This window comes from Pocillopora verrucosa, chromosome 13 (assembly GCF_036669915.1).
Source record: "Pocillopora verrucosa isolate sample1 chromosome 13, ASM3666991v2, whole genome shotgun sequence".
Classification (NCBI taxonomy): Eukaryota; Metazoa; Cnidaria; class Anthozoa; order Scleractinia; family Pocilloporidae; genus Pocillopora; species Pocillopora verrucosa.
Window position 1 is genome coordinate 16,761,084 of NC_089324.1, and position 21,790 is coordinate 16,782,873.

General features: G+C 38.5%; 3 protein-coding genes across 3 annotated transcripts; 2 read left to right on the plus strand and 1 right to left on the minus strand.

Annotated features, from left to right (window-relative positions):
* Nucleotides 1-478: 478 nt before the first annotated feature.
* LOC131794618 (cell division cycle protein 27 homolog) lies at nucleotides 479-13,452 on the minus strand. The gene is made up of 18 exons (XM_059112148.2): nucleotides 13,333-13,452; nucleotides 12,214-12,289; nucleotides 11,272-11,419; nucleotides 9,880-10,005; nucleotides 9,660-9,757; nucleotides 8,711-9,074; nucleotides 8,027-8,138; nucleotides 7,174-7,392; nucleotides 6,725-6,796; nucleotides 6,024-6,162; nucleotides 5,380-5,552; nucleotides 4,976-5,027; nucleotides 4,782-4,882; nucleotides 4,457-4,665; nucleotides 3,694-3,811; nucleotides 2,842-2,970; nucleotides 2,302-2,376; nucleotides 479-1,898 (listed from the first exon to the last, which is right to left on the minus strand). The coding sequence occupies exons 1-18, from the start codon at nucleotides 13,354-13,356 to the stop codon at nucleotides 1,686-1,688; spliced, it is 2,448 nt and encodes an 815-aa protein (XP_058968131.2). The 5' UTR covers nucleotides 13,357-13,452; the 3' UTR covers nucleotides 479-1,685.
* Nucleotides 13,453-14,882: 1,430 nt separating this feature from the next.
* On the plus strand, nucleotides 14,883-19,150 carry LOC131795205 (agmatinase, mitochondrial). The gene is made up of 6 exons (XM_059112780.2): nucleotides 14,883-15,232; nucleotides 15,826-16,072; nucleotides 16,171-16,371; nucleotides 17,517-17,661; nucleotides 18,276-18,370; nucleotides 18,825-19,150. The coding sequence occupies exons 1-6, from the start codon at nucleotides 14,973-14,975 to the stop codon at nucleotides 18,948-18,950; spliced, it is 1,074 nt and encodes a 357-aa protein (XP_058968763.2). The 5' UTR covers nucleotides 14,883-14,972; the 3' UTR covers nucleotides 18,951-19,150.
* A 509-nt stretch (nucleotides 19,151-19,659) lies between these two features.
* LOC131794497 (homeobox protein vent1-like) lies at nucleotides 19,660-21,134 on the plus strand. The gene is made up of 2 exons (XM_059112016.2): nucleotides 19,660-19,969; nucleotides 20,800-21,134. Exons 1-2 carry the CDS (start codon nucleotides 19,660-19,662, stop codon nucleotides 21,132-21,134), a joined length of 645 nt encoding a protein of 214 aa, XP_058967999.2.
* Nucleotides 21,135-21,790: the final 656 nt, after the last annotated feature.

The window sequence follows — 21,790 nt, forward strand, 5'->3', positions numbered from 1 at the left end:
ATCTTTTACTAACTTTGGTCGCTTTTAACCAGAGGGTTCATTTCCCCGCGTGAGAAAGTAGCTTTAACAGCATTTCTGCTGATTCCACGAAAAATGCGAGGGAACGCCTCAGTCAATGATATTTTTCCAAGTCCACTATATCAAAAAAATAAAAGCGAATACCAAATTTTGGTATCTTTCGCGTCGTGGTCCTCACGAGATTTAGACGTAACACCTCTTATGTTTCTCCGTGTGAAGGAAGTGGCGTATTCATATTACCTATATTTGTTAAGGCGTTGACAAACAAATTTAGGGATTTGTCCCCGAAGTTTCGATTTCGATATCGGACACTGATAAAAGCAACTCCACTCCCAAAAAAGCTTTTACAAAAAAATCTGTGTGGTGTGAAAATCATGGTTTGAATCTAAGTGGACTTAAATTGATCTTCAAAAATAACAAGTTTACGAAAAAATCCCGAAATTAAAATAACCTTTCATAAAATACAACAAAAATGGAGATTACATAGGGAAAGGGTTTCGTTCGAACGACGGGCTAACGTTCGAAACGATAGCCAATTAACATTTTCAACTCATTCGATGAAATGAAATTATCTTTAAATACCCCCTGCCAACACAGCACCACAGTTTCTTTAGAAACTTACCCCTTCGAACAGGGGTGGGCTTAGGCTTTTTTGGATTGTGTTGTGTTGTAAGTCTTTTCGTACGGCCCTCTAAGGGGGGAGGGGAGGGGGGACAAACTCAGTGTATCTGATAAAAGAAACATTTAACCAAGTTGTGTCCAAATTTAATCAACGAGACAAATCAATAACAATGGTACCGCATTTAAGCTGGCGTAAAAAACTTGTTATTGATGACGAAAGTCGACAAATTGTGAATTGCAATCATAAAAAATACACATTAAATTGATGCATGTTGTTATATGATACATGCGACGTAAGTCTCTCTTCCGATATCAAACCTAAATTAATTACTTTATAAAACATCCAATATCTAATTAATAGTTTAATTTCTTTTACTTGCTGTTAGCTAGCGATACAATTCCCCATAAGCAGCCACCTCTTGTATCAAGGAGTGACACTGGAGAAAGTCGCCCAGTCCTCCCTACCCCACCGTTTCACGTCCCATCGAGGCTAATCTCCCGGATATTTTCCCCAAGCATCACTTCTCTAGATAATAATCGACTTAGCGCGAGAGTGATTAGAAATACTAAAACAATGAGAATTTTACTCTCAAACTCATAATTTCTCGATATCTGTGTCAATAGCATAACTGCTTGCTCCTTTAAGACACCCAGTTGAAAATTGCTTCATGAAGATATCTCAGTGACAAAAAGTGTACCATGAAACAAGTAGCCTGATATTTTTTCAGGGTCGTTGCGCTCCTATAAGCTTCGTATAAACATACGGAGATTCCAATTGATGCAAAACCGCGTTAAAAAAATTTCAAAAGGAGAAGTATGCTCCAGAGACCATATCATTTTCATCCGCAACATTTCAAAGTGTACACGACAATCAACTAGCAAACTTAACAATACTTAATTATTTAGTTTCTGGAGCATAACTCTCTTTTAATGAAGCTCGAAGGTAAATTTCATTTGAAAATCATTTTCCTAATGTTCAAAATCAAATACAATCCCTATATTTCAACCCACAGTTCAAAAGCAGCTCTTTTAGGTTCGTTTACAATCTAATCCTCGTCTTCGTCAGAGAGTTCGTTTACGCCCACAGATTGATCCATAGTATCAGCGGTGTCAAGTCCCATGGTTGTGTCGTCATCATCCGGGAGATATCGCTTGTTAATGGCTTCTTTAATTTGATTGTTTGCACCCTTCGGATCCAAGTCAATCGCCCACGAGAAATTCATCTGTGCCAAGTGATTTTCTCCAAGTTTTTTGTAAACCTGTAAATATCAATGAGGAAAGGCACGCATTTTAAGAGAATAAAATTAATTTTGTGTGGTTGAACAAACCAGAGGCAGTGATGACAGCGACCAATCAGAACAGAGGAAAATGTCACATGTAGCATAGAACCCAAAGTAAAACAAGCAATCATCTAGAGCGCGGGAAAACACCCATGAACACTAAAGTGAACATCGGTTTGAGTCTTGCATCTGATTGGTCGCGAGAGTGACGGAGGTTTTCTAAACCAATCATAGAGCAAAGAAAACTTACGGAAATCAATCGGAAATTGCGGTGTAAGCGGCGATAAACTTGTCATAAAATTAATTAAATTACACTGTACATTAAACAAAAACAAATTGCGATTGGAATAAAATGGTGAAATTGCTAATAAAAGTAACTTACCTTGCTAAGTAAAAAGTAAACTAAAGCTTCTCGCGGCACAATTTTCCTTAATTCCTCGAGTTCTTCCAGCGCCTCCTGACGAGAAGTACAGAACGTAAAAGATATTAAGGCAAACAGAAAATGACTAAGGGTGTTTCTACTCTACTTACCTAATCAACGCAGCTGTTTTAAAACACATTTGAGACATAGAGATTCGAGAACGAGTATAAAACTTTCCCGTACCATACATCCAGTTGTGATAAATTAGGTACGCGCGAAACTGCCTCATCTTGGCGGGAAAAAACGCAACAGCCGTCAGCATCACAGGAAGAGTTTTTTTGCAAAAATAGCACAGCGCAAAACAAAACTAGTGATATAATTTTTATCATAAAGGCCTCATTTATGTAAGATACTTGTGTAAACTTGGCTGCTAGTGGAGAGCAAAACAGTAGCTTTGCAAACAATACATTCCCGCACTTTTCGCTTAGAACTTGAAATCAAATCTTGCACTAGTTGTCGACCACGTCCTAAAATCAAAGGCGACGAAGAACTGCTCCATACCTTATGTTTATCCATTGAGAATAAAATTGAAGCGCGATGAAACTTGCACAGCGGATTCTTCGGATCAATATTCATGGCTTTGTTGATGGTAACAAGCGCGGCATCAGATTTCTTCATTGCGTGTTGCACCTGCGCGAGATATAGGAAAATTATCTTTCAGGCTGTCGGTCAGTTAGCCTACGAGCAGGTACTCGTTAACCCTTTAGTCACTACGAGTGACTAGCATCTAATTTCTCCTTACAATATCACCCCTGAATCTAGCATTAATGTAATACGATTAGAGGAAATGATCACCAACTAAAGGAACTCTTGATTGTTAGACAAATTCTTCATGTCAGCACCTTAGTAAATGTACAGAGAACAGTGTGGAGAATAGAAATATTGATGTTAGTGTGTATAAGGCCTTGAGCAACGTGAGCCAGTGAGAGGTCTGCAAGGGACCTGGCACTAATTACTAGTACTAGACCTCTGGTAAAGCTCTCCTCAACTCGTCTCAAATGTTCCCGAAGGCGGAAAATGTGCGCTCTGAAGCGCTAAAAATTAAAACGTGCTACCTGTCTATCGGTCAGTCGAGACAAGCGGTACAGCGGGCGAACGACGGTTGGTGCTTTGTTCGGGGAAAGTCAGCCCGCTTTTTCGCATGTCTCTGCCGTCCACAATGGCACTGACTGGAAACATTATCATTTATTTACAATTAGACATAGTTAGTTAGAGGTCTGTAAATTTTCAAGTTTGTTTCTCGTTAACCTTCTTCACCCAAAGGGTTCTTTTAACTAGTTTGTTCCCTAAAACCTACCAATTTTAATTACAGCAATTGCGGCGATCCCGCCTCCGAGGGCTTAGTCAACTTACCACTCCGACATGACAGTACAGCACAGAACTTGATGGGTTTATTGACAAAGCTTTTCTAAAATGGATTTCAGCTAAATTAAACTTCTCCTGTTTGTAATATATCATACCAATTCCATACCTAGAAAACAGAGAAAAAAATTTTTGCAAAATCAACGCCAGAGCCATTTCCAGCTTGGACAAGTTCAAGGCCCTCAAGGAAAAAAAAAATTATGGTTTCCCTAGAGTTCCGGTAAAGTCTTTCTTAACAGATGCCTCTATATGACAGGTATCTATAAAATGAACACTTCGAGACAACCCTTATGGTATAGTTCTTCAGTTCTTCACATTTAGAGCTAATTACTTAAAGGAGTCCATATAAGTGAGAGTTCACTGCAATGAACCGATTGGTAGAGAAAAATCAAGCCACCTTCATTACTGACCAATCAGAAGTAAAACCGGAACCAATCGCGTTTTCCCGGTAACATGCTTGTTTTTCCGATTGAGTTCTTATTGGCTCCTTGTCATCACTAAGGCCAATCACGAAAAAGGAAAGTATAGAAGGGGCCAATCAGAAATCAGGGCAAAAAGAAATACACTACAGGAAGCGCGGGAAAACGCGAGTGACCAAAGTCACGATTGGCTTAAATTTTGCATCTGACTGGTTGCGAAGAGACCGGGAATTTTCTTGACCAATCACAGAGCGAGGTAAACAAAACCGACGCAGTCTCAGATCACTTTCGACACTCAGCTAATAATTGCTACACAAGCTGGGCAACTAACTTACCATGCATTATAGTGCCGCGAATCTGTCCTGACAGCCTGGCGGAAACACGACATGGCTCGATCAAGTTCTTCCGTGAGAACGTACTCGTGTCCCAGCAGCGTGTAAGCGTAAGTAAAAGTTGGGTTGACCTGAACTGCTCGCTGGAAAAACTTGATGGCAGTATCATGTTCTTTTTGTAGACTAAAGCAATTGCCGGTAGCGCACCAAGCCTGAGGAGAAAAAATAAACACTCGTACAATTAAATCATCCGGTTGAGAACGTATATTAGCAGGATGAAACGAGTAAGTTGTTCGCATTCCAACGCGAGCTTAAAAAAAATCCTTACCTGAGGGGAGGTACGGTCAGTTTCTACCAATTCTTGCGCTAGAGCCGAGAGGGACACCTCATTTTGTAAATGCCATAATGTCGTGGAATAGATTTCCATTCCTGGAGGATAAATAGATATGCATAAGTGATTTAGGTATTTTCTTCTCTTTTGACGGAAAATATGTTGGAAAGGACACAATCAAACTTATTTACCTTCAATTCTGTACGGTTCTAGTTGTCTTACTTTGGCGAAAACTTTCTCAGCCTGTAACAAGAGTCAGGTTGATTGTCAATAATAATAATAATAATAATAATAATAATAATAATAATAATAATAATAAAAAAAAGCATCTTATGAAGTATATCAAAAGCTTGTCACACAGAGCAGAAATTTTTCTGGTGTCTTAATAAATCCTACACCTCAGGCAAAGGAAATGTAAAGAGATAGATAGAGCATAGATTGATAAACAAATTCTCCTTGTCAGTGCAAAAGAAACAGTACAAAGAAGAGTATGGAGAATGTGGATATTGATGTTAGGGTGCAAAGGGTTGACAAAGTAACATGGAATTGAATAACAGCCAGAAGAAAGATTTAAAATCAAGAAACAACTTCATACCAGCTGATACTCCGCCAGTTCAAAGTGGGCCCGGCCAACTTGAGTCAACACCCATCCTGTGTTGTAATGGTGCGGTGCCAATGAAGAAAAGGCATTCAATGCCTGCTTGCATTCATAGGAACTAAGATGCACATATGCCTGTCCTATTTGCTTCAAAAGCGCCATTAACCCATCTAAAATCCAAAAAAGTAAAGAAAATTAGTAAGAATGCAATGCATAGTTTGAAATCATTTTACTGAGCTGTCTTTTCTTGGATCAATATCAGTATCAGAACGATTATGCACCAACCCCTCCCCTAACCCAACATTAGCTCTAACTTGTAATCAGTTAACTGTTGTTGGGTCAGGGGAGGGGTAGGTGGGCAGTTGCTAACATACTGATATTGATCTGACTTCTTCAAGGTCACTTTATATTTACATATAAAACACAAAACAATTTTGATGCAATGAGTGTTATTCTATAATTTAAAAGTAGCAGGTTAGAGTGTCATGCAAACAATTACAAGGAATTTCCTCCAACTTCAAGCTTAATACTTCCCTCAATTTCTAACAGAAAGAACCAACAATTCACATGTATACTTTCAATTATTTAAAGAGCAGAGCTCAACTGTCAATGAAGACAGTTTATGAGTACAGATTACTTACCCATACCACCCTGGACAGGTGATAACTTTGCCTGACCCCTCCCTTCATTGCTTTGTTGAGTCGATGACCCTTCTTGGATTACATTCTCAACACAGGGAGCTAATGGCTGAGGAGTGGAACTTCTGGTTTGCCGTCGAGTCTGAAATAAAACACTTCTGTATTTTCAAAATTTCCAAAGGTTTCTTTGCAGCCAGACAAAAATTATTTAAAAAATATAATAATAATAACAATGAATAACTAGTTGGCACAAGCTATCTAAAACTTATTTAAGATCAAGACTAGTATTCAACTGTTTGTCAAAATAAAGTGGCCACTGCTTCAAAAAAAGGATGACCAACTCAAATGGCAGCTGCTTGAGCACCTAGAGAATGCTGTTGAACAAACATTTAACCCTTTACTCCCTAACATCAGTATGCATATTCTCCTTTCTGTCCTCTATATATTTCCTAATGTACTGAATAGGAGAATTTGTTTCACAATCAAGAGCTTCTTTAGTTGGTGATCAATTCCTTTATTCTCATGACCTTAATGTGTGATTCAGGGATGAAATTGTAAGGAGAAATTAGATGCTTGTCACTCTCGGGGTCAAAGAAATCACTGAGGAGAAATCTTTCTTTGCCAAACAACCTTTACTTTATTAAGACTCAATTATGAATGGCTTGCATATTTTCACTTGGTGGTAGAATTGGTTTTAACCCTACCTTTCTCACAACATTACTAACAGAAGTTCTATGTGAGGGAGATGCTACTCTTGCACTCTTTGGTCTTCGGTCCTGCAAGAAATTGAAAGAAAGTCCAGCAAATAATCAGTTACTCAGTTCCCTTGAAATTGCTCTTCTGATCATCATTACAACTCTCATAACAATCTTACTCTCTTAACCCTTAAACTCTTGAGATCTAACTGTGAATTCTCCCCTCTAGTTGCTGCACATTTCCTTGTAAATTAGTTACAAGAATTTGGTGTTAAACCAAGATAACAACTTTTACCTGATAAGTTTGAGTATTATCAATGCCTGTTGGCTGGATAATGTATGAATATTTTCAGTAAAAGTTACAAGTTAATAACTTGTGGGAGTTCTTCTGATCATTTGTTAAACCCTCATAATAACCCTCTCCTTTAACATCCTATGCCACAAGGAGACTTGCTTACTTTATTGGTTGAATCAAAATTGCTGACAGAGCTGTTACTAGAAGACAGTGTAAAGAGTCGCGAACTCCGCCGTACACTGGGAGCATTTGAAGAAAAGCTTTGATGTCCAGTGCCATGAGGAGAAGACGTGAACATTGTTGATGGAGAGTGCATGCTATGAACACTAGATGTGATAGCCATCACTGGTGTGCATGAAGAATCATTTCTTCTGTTACCACCCTGAAAAGAAAGAATTTCAGACTGAACACTTCCAATTGTGCAAAATTAAAGGAGACCTAACATTATTTTTTTGTGGAGGTGTGGTAGCCTCATGGTTAATGCGCTCGACTCCAGATCAGGTGGTCTGGGTTTCGAGCCCTAGCCGGGGTCATTGTGTTGTGTTCTTAGGCAAGACACTTTACTCTCACAGTGCTTCTCTTCACCCAGGTGTACAAATGGGTACCAGCAAATTTGCTGGGAGTAACCCTGCAATAGACCAGCATCCCATCCAGGGGGGAGTAGCAATACTCCTAGCCGCTTCATGCTAAGAAAACCGGAGTTAAGCACCAGCCCCATGGGCCACTTGGGCCTGTATAAAGGCTATTTTTCTACATTATTTTGAACCATAATGAATTAATCATAATTTATTCTGTAACTTAAAAGAGGAAAGGTGAATGTTCTCTCTAATATTTGCCTTAAATTTGTTCAATCTCAACTACAATTGTAGAGTTGACCTAGTTTCTTTTTACCTTAACTAAAACTCTCTCACGATTAGGGATTCTCCTTGGAGTCAAAACATCTTACTAAGAGAAACTGGATCTACTCTACAATATTGCAAAATGTCACCATCAGTGGGTGTGAATATGGTTCAAACCTTTTTCATAGGTGCTTTAGGGGCGTGTCCTTCACCAACAACTGGAGATGGAGTAATAAATGACACAGAATTCTGGTCATTTGTGGGTGTATCTGATGCCAGCATTCCAAAACTATAACCCAATTGAAAGTAGACTGTCATGTAAGGTGTACAGTTTCTAATAGAACTTTCCCAGCCTATATACATATACACATTTATGTAGCTGTTCTTTGCTTAGTTAAACATTTCTTTGTCTTCTATAGGTTTGAGATGCCTTGACCTGTTAAGCCCTGCCAAACACTCACTCTACCTAAGAGGATAAATGTAGACCAGCAGACTGCTACCTAAACATGACCAAATCCAAGGGGTAGTAACTTAAAAAGGACTGGCATCTCACCAAGGGGGGAGTAGAACTAACACTACTTGTGACTTCTCATTAAAAAAACTATTATGAGCTCCTGCTGTTATGAGCTACTTGGCCTCAAGGACTTAAGATACATGTACATCTGTACACTTTTTCTTGCCTGATAGTAACATTAAAGCAAAGGAAAAACTTAATTCTGTGGCCATCAATCACTGGTTGCCTAAGTGATGATTGAGCTACAGATCTTAGAGTCAAAAGTCATTCTAGTCGCCATCACAACCAAAATTGTCATAGCTTGAAGCATGAAACATGATTTTAAATTGTTCCACTCACAGTCATACCTAGGAGTTAAGGGACTCGCTGACTGCGCAGCTCCTAACAGATTCCTCCCAACCTTCTGACGCATTCTTTTTTCACTGACACTAACAGCAGATGATGGCACAGTGAAACTGCTACCAGACATATCTAGAGAGCCAGGTCTGGATGAAATTAACATGCTAATGTTCTGCAGAGTTTTGTTGTGTGAGGGGTCGAGATTTTCAGAGGATACTGTGTCAACATTTCGTCGCTGATTGTCTGATGGACTTGTTGTATCCATGGTAACAGTGGGAGATCCTATTGTCATATGTTCTCTGTTTGAAATGAAAGATGTGATTTTGGGACAAGAAGATGATTTAAAATAATCTGCTGCATCTGGCTTCTCTCCTAATTGAAAAAAATATCAAACATAGATCAGTTATAATGGCAACTGAAGAAATAGTTAAACCCTTTACACCCTAGCATGAGTGTACATTTTCTCCTCACTGTCCTTAATACATTTCCAAAGGTGCCAACAAAGAGAATTTGTTTAATAATCAAGAGCTTCTCGAGTAAGCAATCATATTCTTTATTTTTGTGACCTGAATCTGTTATTCAGGAATGATATTATAAGGAGAAATTAGATGCTGGTCACTCTATGAAACAAAGGTTCCATATAAAACAGGCATAAATCCCATTTTTTGGCAGATATTTGATTTTTAAAGAATTATTTTGTATTTCAAGTGAAAATTGAAGTGGGAAACCTGCTCCTCCAATTTTCTAACAGAGTCTACCAAAAAAAATACTGTTGGAAATTTGGAGGTGGTTTCCTGAATATGTTCACTGCCAAAGCAAAGAAAAGGTTCAGCAGCATACACTTCACTACAGGGTTTCAGCTCATTCCGATCCAATGGAAAATGAAAAAGAAGAGTTTGAATAGGAAAAAAAACCAAACAACTATCAGAAATTACCATATATAGTTATAGCACATACCTAGCTGACATAGATTCTCAAAGGAGCTCCATAAAAACGGATTATACTTCAAACTACTTTTAAAGCATTCTGCTGCTCTTGCAAACTGTTCTGATTTCCTAAAATAAGGGTAAAACTTATGAAGTGAGACACGGAAATGAAAACACTTTTGGAAATGCATGTCACAAAATTACTTCAAGATGAAAAAACAAAAAACAAAAAAAATCATAATTGAAAATACCTGCATATTTGCCCCAAGAGAGCCAGTCCATAACCTGCCGCAGAACCAAACTCAGAAGCAATGGTCTCTAGAGGTTTGCTGTTTGTCAGGCATCCTCCAGTCAGGGCCATTTCACCTTCTGCCAGTCTACAAAGCCAGGAAAGATCACACAGAAGCCAAATGAACATATAATATCTTTAGTAATTTGAACCAGCTACTACCTAATGTCACACCATGTTACCAGATGGATTTTTCAATAGGGGATAGTAAACAGTTTGAAGCCAAGACTATCAGGTGATTGTTCAGGTAATCACATCTTGGAGGGTTTAAACTTTCCAAGTTTTTCAGGAAAGTATGCCTCCCAATCCCTTAAAAGGGCATGTAAGCAAGCACAATACTCAACTTTGCCTATACTACACCTAAATGAATGCTGGTATTGGCCAACCCAGTACCAGATCTGTCAGGGGGTCACTTTCACATTCCCACATATATCAATGATCTCCTCAACCCATCATGGAATGAAAAAGGTTCACAAACATACAACCTTAAAATAATTTGCCCAGTTTTTTAAGCTCTGCATCTCACACAACAACAACAAAGATTGAGGCCATGCAAAACTTGCCCCTTAAGGGACCTGGCACAGCATCAGCTAATCTGCACATTCATTCTGACCCAGTATCAGCAAAGTTGCATATTAGAGTCAGCTACTTACTAAGTTCAGATAATCTATTATGCATTCTAATGACAACCCTGAGAGTGCACTATCATTCAGTTATATGTAATGGTTATAGGACAGAGTTGAGTCCAATTCAGTCTGTAATCATACAAGTGATTAACAAAATCAGACGACCACAAAGCATGAGTCCAATTTGTTAATCACAAGTATAATTACAGGCAGAATTGGATGACACAAAGTCCTGTTAGCAATTAATCCTAACCATTATAATTTCAGAACAAAAAACATATACATTTAGGACAAACATCTCTAGTAGAGACTATGTCTAGAATAAAAAATTTGAAAATTTCCCATTTTTTTTTCTCAGGGTAAGTGGTTGTTGCAATGGTTATTGTGATCAATTCTGTGATTGATAGATTTAGCTGACTGGGCTTAGTATGATTGGTTGCTTCAACTGTCTGATTACAGCCAACTGTCTGATTACACTGTCCAATTACAACTATACAGAGTGATTAGTGAAACACAAAGCAGCTGATGCACCAATTGCATTTGAGGAAATTGTAATGGCTATGATTAGACTTATTAGAGACCAGGTTTTCACCAAGAAAGATGTATTAGTATGGGAATTGTGTGATTCAACAGGAGAATATTTCCAAGTTGGTGAATAAAAAATTGCTCAGATCTTTAAAATTAAAATTAAGAATTTTTCAATCTTCAATGCCTGAGAGGAGACATACTTGTCTAATTCCATGCAGCATTTTGCAAAAAGAAATCGACAGAGCGGAGTTGGACAGCCTTTGCTTTGAAGCAAAGAGTATGCTCTCTTACAGTAACCAGCTTGATAAAAACATGTTGCCAGAAGGTACAAAGTATCATCAGAGCCAACTGAAACAAAATGAATTATGCAGAGTATTAACTCATATTACTTCTAGTAAATTTATGCTAAATCTAAAACTATGCAGCTGTGTTTTGTGTTCACAACTAAATGGAATAAATCAAGTTTTGGCCTGCAGATGATTAGAAAGTGAAGATGTGACCTTCGCAGCTAAGCTGCAATTCAAGGAACTGCAGGAAAGCAGCCTGAGTAATAATTTAGACTTGGGTAATACTTCTAAATGACCTGCAAACCCACATGTTAGGAGTAAAGCAAATAGCAGTGGGTTCTTCATCCACTCTGAAGAAATTTGATCAGAATTACAGAAATTCAATTACAATTTCATCCATGGATTATAAACACAAATATTTTGATTGTTATGTGCTATTTTTCAAGGCAAAAAATGGCTTTTGCTGTTTAAGTCTGAAGAACACTTTGGTACACAACAATTTAACCCTTCAACTTCCAAGATCTGATTGTTAATTCTCCCCTCTTGCTGCTACACATTTCCTTGTAAATAAGTTACAAGAATTTAGTGTCAAATCAAGATAACAACCTTGACCTGATAAGTTTGAATATTCTCATGACCCGTTTGCTGAATAATGTTTAGATATTACAGGGAGAAATTACTTGTTAATCACTCCTCGGAGTTAAAGGGTTAACAGGGCTGTCAGTTAGTTTGAAAGTAGACAGCAAATAGAAAAATAGGAGGGAAACAGGTTCTTCATTTTTAAGCTTGTAGATAAAACACAAAAATCTAAATACGGTATATTAATAACTTGTTAGCCTAATAATCTTTTGTTACCTTCTGCAAAAAGTCGTTCAGCAAGGAAGATTGCATCTTCATAGGCATAATGACCCAAAGCATGCCATATAGATGCCTAAAATAAAATCACAAAATTAAATAGTTATCAAGAGAAAATCAAATCTTCTATAAATTCATCTTGAGAAACTTAATTTTCCTAGGTTTGTTTGGTACAAGTGCGGCTGGAGTAGGAGATGTAGTGAATGACAATAAAATTTTACCTTAGCCTCCAAATTAGTATATAATGTATTTCTGAGTGAATAAGTGCAAATTTTACAAGGGGCAAGTTCCTTAAGAGACTGTGGTGCTGCGTAGATGAGGGGTATTTCAAGATTATTTGGTTTATCAACTGAGTTGAAAATGTAAATTTATCACCATAAACTTTAGAAATGCTTTACATTGGCCAAATTACATTATGAACTCAGTTGATAAAACCAAATCATCTTGTAGTACAAATTCTACTCAGTTTCAAAACGAACTTGCTATTGTACCTTCTACTACCACAAATCCTTATCTACTGTGAGTATCTTTTATGTGGTGTGGAGGCACTTTTGGATGCTACTCATCTACAACTCAAGTTTATTGTTAATCACATTTCTCTTCAACAAAACTGTTCGCACAGAAAGGTGGCAGATAAAAAATGTTTGGTGAACACTGGACATCAGCTGCACATAAAATAATAAATAAAGAAAAAATATTATTTGTTTCTGTTTCCGAAGCTGCTACCACTGTTGAAATTGACATCAAATATTAGAAAAATACCCAAAATGGACGATTTCAATTGAATTTCAAAGCCTTATTCAAATTTTTAGTGGTCGTTTCTTAGGTACAAAAGGTAAATGAACTCCTGTCGTAATGTAATTTACATCGATCGGCCAAGTCTGTCTGCTAGAAAATTTCTTTGGGCGAATCAAATAGCGCCTGAAAATTTTTCTATTAGCTAATCACCTTTTAGACTTATTTTCCAAAACAGTCAAAGGAAAAGATCATTTTCGCTTCCAAACGTACACACTCGCTGATAAGTTATTTATCCCGCGCCCGAAACAAATTATGTGCCGTAAATTCCGTAAACAAATTAAAGCACAAAGGACTACTGCACGAGACTACATGTTAACATACCCTTATCGGTTCCTCGCAGACCATAATCCATAAAAACGGAGCTTAACTTTCTAAATTTTCCGCTAAAACTCCAGTGAAACGTTGAAACTGCTCGATTGAGCATTCCAACTTGAATTCGGCGCTGAGAAAACTGGACACAAGTGCGCATACACACTGGGACTAGACGCACAATCTGCTCGCAGGCGCAGAGCTACGAATTATTCAGGTATAATTATTTTTTGAATATTTTGAAGTTGGATATCTTTGAGTTGGTAAAAAACTCTGTAGAGTTTCTTGTTAAAGTCAAAGGTTCACATCTACATATCAAATAAGCCACCTTGTTTCAACGTTGTAGAGCTCAGTTTTCATTAGATTTTTAAGAGCTTCCACCGAAAATTCCCTCAGTTCACAAAATGCAAAAATGGGGTTAGGTAAAATAAGTTAGTCCGAACAATTGAAGTCAGACAAAAAAAAATTGGTATGCTCTTTAAATCCAGGGTCTCAAATCGGAATCTCGAAAATAGGACGCTAGTGTCCAAAATCGGACACTAGTGTCTAAAATCGGGCACTACCTGTAGTGTCTAAAATCCGAGTGGTCACTAAAAAAGGACTCTAGTGTCTAAAATCGGTCACTTTCGTCTAAAATCGGACACTAATGAATAAAAACGGACCATAGTGAGCAAAATCCAAAATCAGACAATAAACTGTCCAAAATCCAAAATCGGACACTACTGTTCAAAAGCCAAAACCAGACACTAGCCGTCCAAAATCAAAAATCGGACACTACTGTCCAAAATCCATAACCGAACACTAGAGCCTAAAATCGGACCATGCTTTCTGACATCAGACAGTTTTGTCTAAAATCGTACGCTACTGTCTTAAATAGGACACTAATGTCTAAAATCGGACACTTTTGTCTAAGATCGGACAGTGCTGTCTAAAATCGGACACTAGAGTCTAAAATTAGATTATAGTGTCAGACTTTTAGCTCGATCATCATCAAATCTCAAGTTAATATTTCAAGGAATGGAGAGCATTACAACAAGCCGAAGAAGGAGACGAAGCAAATTCCTAAAAAAAAGTAAATAACTGTTACAAAAGCATACTTAACAAAAAGAGAACGGGGAAAAGAGAAATACAAAGAAGCGATGAAAAAAGAAAAACTTACTAATTACAGAGTGGTGGTTCAGGAACTGAAATATGGCGAAAACACACAAAACTCCTAAAACTGAAGGGATATGACTCAGACACATAAAAAACTGCTTAGAGGGCGTGAAATACGGGTATCATAGCGCACCGAAATTTACATAAGGCGCAAAAAGTAACGCGTTCAAGCGAGTTTAGATCTCAAGATACTAGTGAATTCACTTTTTTTTAAGGAGACCTCACTTATCACCTTACAACCCTTATCACCTTACAACCCTTACCATGATTTGAAAAGGACAAAAAGGTTTATGATAAAAAGAGAAGCAGATCTTGGCCAACATCCGGTTTTCTTGACCTCACGCTTCACTAATTATGCCTAAATCTGATCACTAATTGAATTTAGATTTCTCAATGAGGCTCTTGTCACGACATTTGCATCACTTGGAAAGTACTGTTCTGTAGGTTCCAGTTCGAAACAAAATTTTAAAGGTTCCCTATCTATTTTTATATCAGCTATGCTTTCTCACAGGGCTGCCTCCGGGCTTTTTGCCATTTCTAAGCGTCTACCACGAGCACTGCCAGCTCGTGCAATCGCCACCACTTCGTTCTCGTCGAAAAAATTCAACCATCCTCTGACAGTAGACGACGTGCCTAGAGCTGCAGGATTTCCTACAATGCTCCGGCTTCCTATGCAGTCTACATCTGATGGTTTGGATGCATGTTTCCTCGGAATTCCAATGGACAACGGTACTTTTGCTCATCGAACTGGAGCGCGGTATGATTGACAAAATAATTTTTTGTTTACGTATGTCCGATTCCATCTAACAAGACACAACGTTATTGTGACATTTCGTTTAAGGAAAACTTACGGGCTTTCCTTGTAAGTAAATTAGGAAAGAATATTGAACATAGACTGTAAGTGTTTATAGAATGTAAGCAAGCTGACATCTTTATGCCGCATTTTCCCTCAAAATTCAATGATTTTTCGAGCACGATTCGTATGAAGTGGATCATTGTGTTCTTCGTCGCCTTTTGCGTGACATTTGATATGAACCTTTTTTCGGGACACGTGAAATGATTTTTGGTGGTGTGACGAGATAAGTTCCCTTAGGAAACAAAAAGTGAACGAGATTAGCCGTAAATTGGGAGTGTTTTCTCTGTTTTACAAATAGATTCCAAATTCAACAATGTTTCCTCCACCCATGATGTTATCAATAAACTTTTTTCAAACCTTAGCCCCAAGCCCCTTCTCCTTACCTCCATTCCCCCGCCAGAATCACGAGCATCTACTGGCCCGGACCAAAGAAAATCTGGACTGGGAATGTAAACTTTATCACAGTAAACTTTATCATTTTCTTCTTTTTCAAGCATGGCTCCAAGACAGATCCGCTGCGAATCTTGTTTAGTACGTCCTCATAACACTCACACGGGTGCTGCACCTTACGAATCGCTGATGGTGGCCGATGTTGGCGACGTATCGGTCAATGTTTTCGACATCGAAGCCAATATTGGTATCATACACAAACACGTGGCCGGCATTATCAATAATGGATGTAAACCTTTGATTATGGGCGGAGATCATACTATCACATATCCAATTCTAAAAGCCATGAAGGTTTGCCAAATTTTTATAAGGTGGTATTTCAAAAGTGATGGTATGGCGGAGGTCCTTTGTGTTATTTCATTTTCTTCAATTTTCTGCATTCTTTACAGGAGAAATACGGCCCTGTGGGACTTGTTCATCTTGATGCTCACCCAGATACATCTAAAACTACCTTTGGAGAAAAAATCACAAACGCCACGCCATTCCGCTTGGCAACTGAAGAAGGACTACTGGACTGTGAACGAGTTGTCGTAATTGGTCTACGAGGGTCTGGGAACAGTCCGATTGACTACGAATATGGTAGAAACCTGGTAAGGACTTAATTAATCACTTCTCCTTCTGTGATTGGTTGCAAAGGCCCATGAACTGATCCAACCAATCAGATCTGAGCAAAAGTCTCATCGTCTTGCGATTAAAGCAGGTCGGCTGTAATTGCTTTGAGTTTTCATTGCGTAATAAACTTTTAAATTATCTTATCAGATACTCGTACCCTTCAAAAAAGTGTTACGACAAAGTTTTGGAAAAAATTAATCTATTGTGGGTCTCGATCAGCTCTCAAAGCCCCAACTTGGCCACCACTTGTTAGATTGAAAAGAAGGCGTTATAACTTTTCAGGTCTTGAGAGGGGGAAGTTATTGTAAAAATTAGTACAGCATCCAAAGAGAGCTCTTCCTATGGAAAACCAAAAAAGGATACAACAACAGCCAATGAGACGGAAGAAGTATATTACAAGTACACGCACCTTACGCAAAACCAAGCACACTACCTGAAGCGCGGGAAAGCGTGAATGACTGAGGCGTGATTGGTTTTTTTAAGGCCATTTTCAACTGAGCACCGAAAGTAATTCGGGATTGCATTGGTTTTGCAATTGCCGTTTTCTCTGTGATTGGTCCAGAAAACCCGCGGCACTCTCTCAGATCAACCAATCAGGTGCAAAATGAACGCAAACACGACTTTGGTGCCCGCGTTTTCCCGCGCTTTAGGTGGTCTGTTTGTTTTTACTTTTAGTTCTCATTGGCTCTTCAGGTCGGTTATTTCCTTTCTTCTGATTGGCTGTTGCAATTACTTAACTTTGGGGTTTACGGCACTCAATTAAAAAGCGCTCAAATTTTGCATCTATTTGATTGAGAGGGTGATGGTTTTCTCGGAGTGAATTAACCCTTTAACCCCTGAGATTTCATTAGTAATTCTCCTTAGTGTCTGCCAAACAGTTCTCGCGATGTTAGTTTGGAGAATTTGGTATTGAATCAACTTCTAATCCCCTAATCGATATCTTTCTTTATTCTCATCACTTGTCTACTTGATATTGTACTGATATTGTAAGGAGAAATTCTGTCTTGGTCACTCATGGGAGTAAGAGGGTTGAGGCAAAAGTAAAGTAATCCTAGCTTGCTTTCGACAATAAATTGAACATTATTTTATCCATCCTTTTAACTACCTTTTCCCATTCTCGTAGGGTTTCAAGATAGTTCCCGCTAAGTACTGCTGGTATAAATCCATGGCGCCTTTGATGGCGCAGGTTAGAGAACTTATGGGAGATGCACCTGTTTACATCACATTTGACATCGACGCAGTAGATCCTGGTTATGCACCTGGAACAGGTCTCTATTTCTTTACCTTTAGATAGATCGTTATTATCATGAAATAGTTCTAAAAGGAGAATTCAAGGTGAAAACAAGCAAACCGCCAAAAGCGCAGGAAAACCCGGGCGACCAAGTCGAGATTGGTGTAAGCTTTGCACCTGATTGGTTGAGAGAGTGATGAGAGTTCTTTGGACCGATCACGGGGCAAATCCCAGATTATTTTCGAAACTCAATTGAAAAACTTTTCTATGTATACGGCAAAGTGGACGTTTTGTTTTCTGCAACTGGGCGTGATGTCTGATTGAAAACATTATTTGGCCGGGTGTACAACGGGGAGTTGGGTCGAAAAGTCTCCTAGGCGGAACGACGCAGTCGAGGGTATCCTACATCGCTACAACCAGAAGAAAAACGACTTTTGGTCGTCCATGTTTAAAATTAACTTGCGTTAAAGTCGCCAAGTTTCAACTTTTCACCTCACTACTCATTTAACAACGTTTTGTTCATCTGAGAAGCTGGTTATATGCCATATCATAGCTCCAACCAGCTGTTAATTCAGCAGTAAAACAGCATTCCTGCCTCGCTTGAATGGAACCAATAACCAGTAATAATGACTTTAATTTGATTCCTTTAAGGAACACACGAAATTGGAGGTTTGACGTCAATTCAAGCCTTGGAGATAATCAGGGGCTGCAAAGGAATGAACATCATTGGTGGAGACTTAGTAGAGGTTTGTGTTAACCCTTTACACCCTAACATCAGTATGCAAATTCTCCACACTATTCTATTAACATTTCCTAACGTGCTGACAAGGAGAATTTATTTAACAATCAAGGGCTTCTTTAGTTTTTGATCATTTCTTTTATTCTCATGTCCTAAATGTTTGTTTCAGGGGTCATATTGTAAGGAGAAATTATATGCTAGTCACTTTTAGGGTCAAAGGCTTGTTTGTCTGTGGCATTCAGTCTTTTTCCACCCCTTCTAACAAGTTCCTCTCATCAACGAGAGGGTCCATGGGGTTCCTGTTTTTTAAGTCTGTCGAGCAACAGACCGGGATCGCAGAACACCCAGCAAAGACGGTGTAAGTTTGCAATATACAATCCGACATGTGAACAGAAAATTGTCAGTTATGTTTTTGTTTGTAAACAGCACGTTGTAACACGAGATTTACCTCATATCTGCAGGTTTCGCCTATGTTTGATCTACAAGGAGCAACCTCGATCCTCGCCGCTAATTTCCTATTTGAGATGCTGTGTGTTTTGCCAGGAGTAGTCTACAAAGATCCCCCTGGATCAGATTTTGAGTTTTAAGCCTGAGAGGTTCAATTTCAGCTTTGCTGTCATGCTTGTCTCGACACGACGAGCGTGAAAAGAATCTCACAACACTTTCGCAATCTGCGCCTTGAAGGTGCAAATTATTTTCGTCCAAAACAAAGTAGTTTAAAGCTGGTTAAATATCAGTAAAATATTCGAAAAATAAATAGAAATAAATGCTGAAGTACTATTATTGTAGGAAAGATTTAGCATATTCCTTTTATTTAAATATATCCGGCGGATAACATAATCCAGCTTTCGAACAAACAGGCTGGAAAAGAATGCAATTTTTATCTAATATCAATCAAAAGACAGATGTATGCATGGTTTCTTCAGTTCTCTTGGAAATTTATTTTTATCTGAAACCCAGTAGGAGTTTGCAAAATTTGCACGTGCAAACCACAAATAAGTCCTAAGCTGCTATTGGATGGATTGAAATTTAACCACGGGTGAATCCCTTTTACTCTAATGGTCTAAAAATCAATTTTTTTACACTGTCTGGGAAAAATTTCTTATAATTTCGGCTCTGAGAAGTAAGTTTTAGATCAAACAATATCCTTCTGTTGAGATTTGTTTCCCCTCTTTTTACGCTTCTTCTATAACTGGCATTGTGGGGGAAAATTTCCTTGTGGTCATTCCCGGGTATAAGCGGCGTAAACAATTAACTTCTGTTGAGTACGCATCAGTGGAATTAAAAGAACTCGACATGGACCAGAATTTGCCATTTTCCATCGCTAATATACTCCGCGCTGACTTTCCCGATCCGTCACGTGTAAGCAAATTACCTCCGATTGTGCAAGAGCAACCACAGAAAGAAAACTGGGAAAGTGTATTCGAAACAAGAAACCAGCCTCTTCGAGGTCTTCCCCTCCGCTGCGATGAAGTAGGACCCTTGGATGGGAATGGAGCATGCAGCACTCATGTGGTTGCACTGGAAAGCTGCATAGAATTTCTTCAACCCGACTTCGTTGGGATCGAAGAAGAGCAACAAAGTCTTTTGAATGTGGAGCTTAAAGGTAACTAGCTATCAATGATATTTTGCAACGAAGAATTTGTAGCGATAAAAATGCATTTTTAAGAATACAATCAGTACGTGCGTTATAAGTTCATTGCGTTCTGTGACTTCTTTCACTTTTTACTACACAAGCTAAAAATAAAGACCGTTGTTAGATGCCTCTGATACCTGTAAAAGAACGCAAGTCACTTCAAATTCCAGAATGGTTAAGGAACTTTTAACGATGAGCATTTTTATAGCAACATTTGATTTTTTCCAAGGCATTTCAAAATTGCTTTTAGGACGGTCCGTTTTGAAACATTAAATAAATGATCAGGATTATTTCGACAAATCGTGTCCTTATATTTGCAAAGGAGGTGAAATAAACTCCGCCATGAAGAAACTTTCGACGGAAAAGGGCAAAACTTGTATATACATATTATTTATTTATTTTTTTTTAAACACATCGCCTCTCACGCGAGAAAGTATTTCAGGATAACAGAGTCCATCATTAAAAAAATATTCATTAACATCTAGAGAAGATCTACCAATGTAGATAGTGATTCATAATTACAATATTTAATGGTTCTTTTTAAAACACGCTGTTCTTCCAAACTGCAACAAGTTTTAGTTTGGCACTAGTCTGCTATTCTGCGTAACAGGTGTTAACACGAGTGAGCAGGGTGAACGAAAAATTACGTACGCGAGAGAGGCTGAGAAAATTCCTACCAACGTGTCTTCTCCCTCTCGCGTGTGTTACGTGTATCACACGCGAGAGGGAGAAATCAAACTAGCCCTAGCTGCGCGGGCTATTTTGAAATTTCGTCTAACTACTTTCATTTGTCATCCTAGAAAACGGCACCAAGAAAAGAACGGTTCAAATTTCTTCAAGAGACTGTAAGACACAAAAATTGCCCAAAAGGAGACGCACGCGCTTCTCACAAATGCAAGTGAAGTATTTAGAAGATGCATTTTCTTGTCAACATTACCTAACCCGCGACGAACGACGGGTGCTGGCAAATGCACTGGGGCTTAAGGAAGTACAGATAAGAAACTGGTTTCAAAACCGGAGATACCTGTTGAGGCATCAAGAAGAAAACCAGACCAAACAGGTCCTAGTGACTGTTGGACAGAGGCAACACTGTGCTGTACTTGGAATGACTCACGTAAAGAAAGCTGACGAGTAGACAAGTTTTACTGATACGAGAAAAAAAGGATTTGATACAAGTCGCATTTCTGTGACTGAGACATTAGTTTGTAACTTTTTCAAAAACCTGACTTAAATGTTACAATTTTATTTCTGAGTCGTTGAAATTTGTGAAAAAGTGCAAACATTTTACGAGAGTGTAAGTTGGATTCATGAATTAAATCGTTTTTTAAGCGACATTTTGTATAAGTTAACCATTTCCTAGAAATTTATTGTTTGATGGTTACCATTCCAAATTTTAAGGGTCAGAGAGCTCAGGCAGAGCAAGGAAGGAGCTATACTTACTGGGAATGACATAGCACCAAACAGACAGGTACCATTACTTAGAAAACTTCTACGTCTGATTTCGGACACCTCTTTGTTTAATCCGATTTAAAAGTTTGAGAAAATTACTTTTGAACTTGGGCGACCCCATCCGACTGCAAATATTCCGTTGGATGTTCCCATGATTCTGGTCAGTTCCTGCAGATTTGATATGTCCGGAAACAGGTGAGTCGGTCTAATCAGAGATATCTTGCAACTCCGGAAGGTTCCGTCTCCTTCTCGTGTAACTTCAGATGGTTACGTCAAATTTCGGATGAGTGGTGCGATATCGGAGGACTATTTTTGATTGAGAGGCTTTCGTCTAGTTTCTGA

Coding starts and splice junctions, on each gene's coding strand:
- LOC131794618 (XM_059112148.2), bottom strand. CDS start 13,356: ATGGTCTGCGAGGAACCGATAAGG. Junction 11,420..12,213: donor TGAACGACTTTTTGCAGAAG/GTAACAAAAGAT, acceptor ATTTTGTTTCAG/TTGGCTCTGATGATACTTTG. Junction 2,377..2,841: donor TCTCAATGGATAAACATAAG/GTATGGAGCAGT, acceptor ACTTCTCGTCAG/GAGGCGCTGGAAGAACTCGA.
- LOC131795205 (XM_059112780.2), top strand. CDS start 14,973: ATGCTTTCTCACAGGGCTGCCTCCGGGCTTTTTGCCATTTCTAAGCGT. Junction 15,233..15,825: donor GCTCATCGAACTGGAGCGCG/GTATGATTGACA, acceptor TTCTTTTTCAAG/CATGGCTCCAAGACAGATCC. Junction 18,371..18,824: donor TTGGTGGAGACTTAGTAGAG/GTTTGTGTTAAC, acceptor TCATATCTGCAG/GTTTCGCCTATGTTTGATCT.
- LOC131794497 (XM_059112016.2), top strand. CDS start 19,660: ATGGACCAGAATTTGCCATTTTCCATCGCTAATATACTCCGCGCTGAC. Junction 19,970..20,799: donor TTTGAATGTGGAGCTTAAAG/GTAACTAGCTAT, acceptor TTGTCATCCTAG/AAAACGGCACCAAGAAAAGA.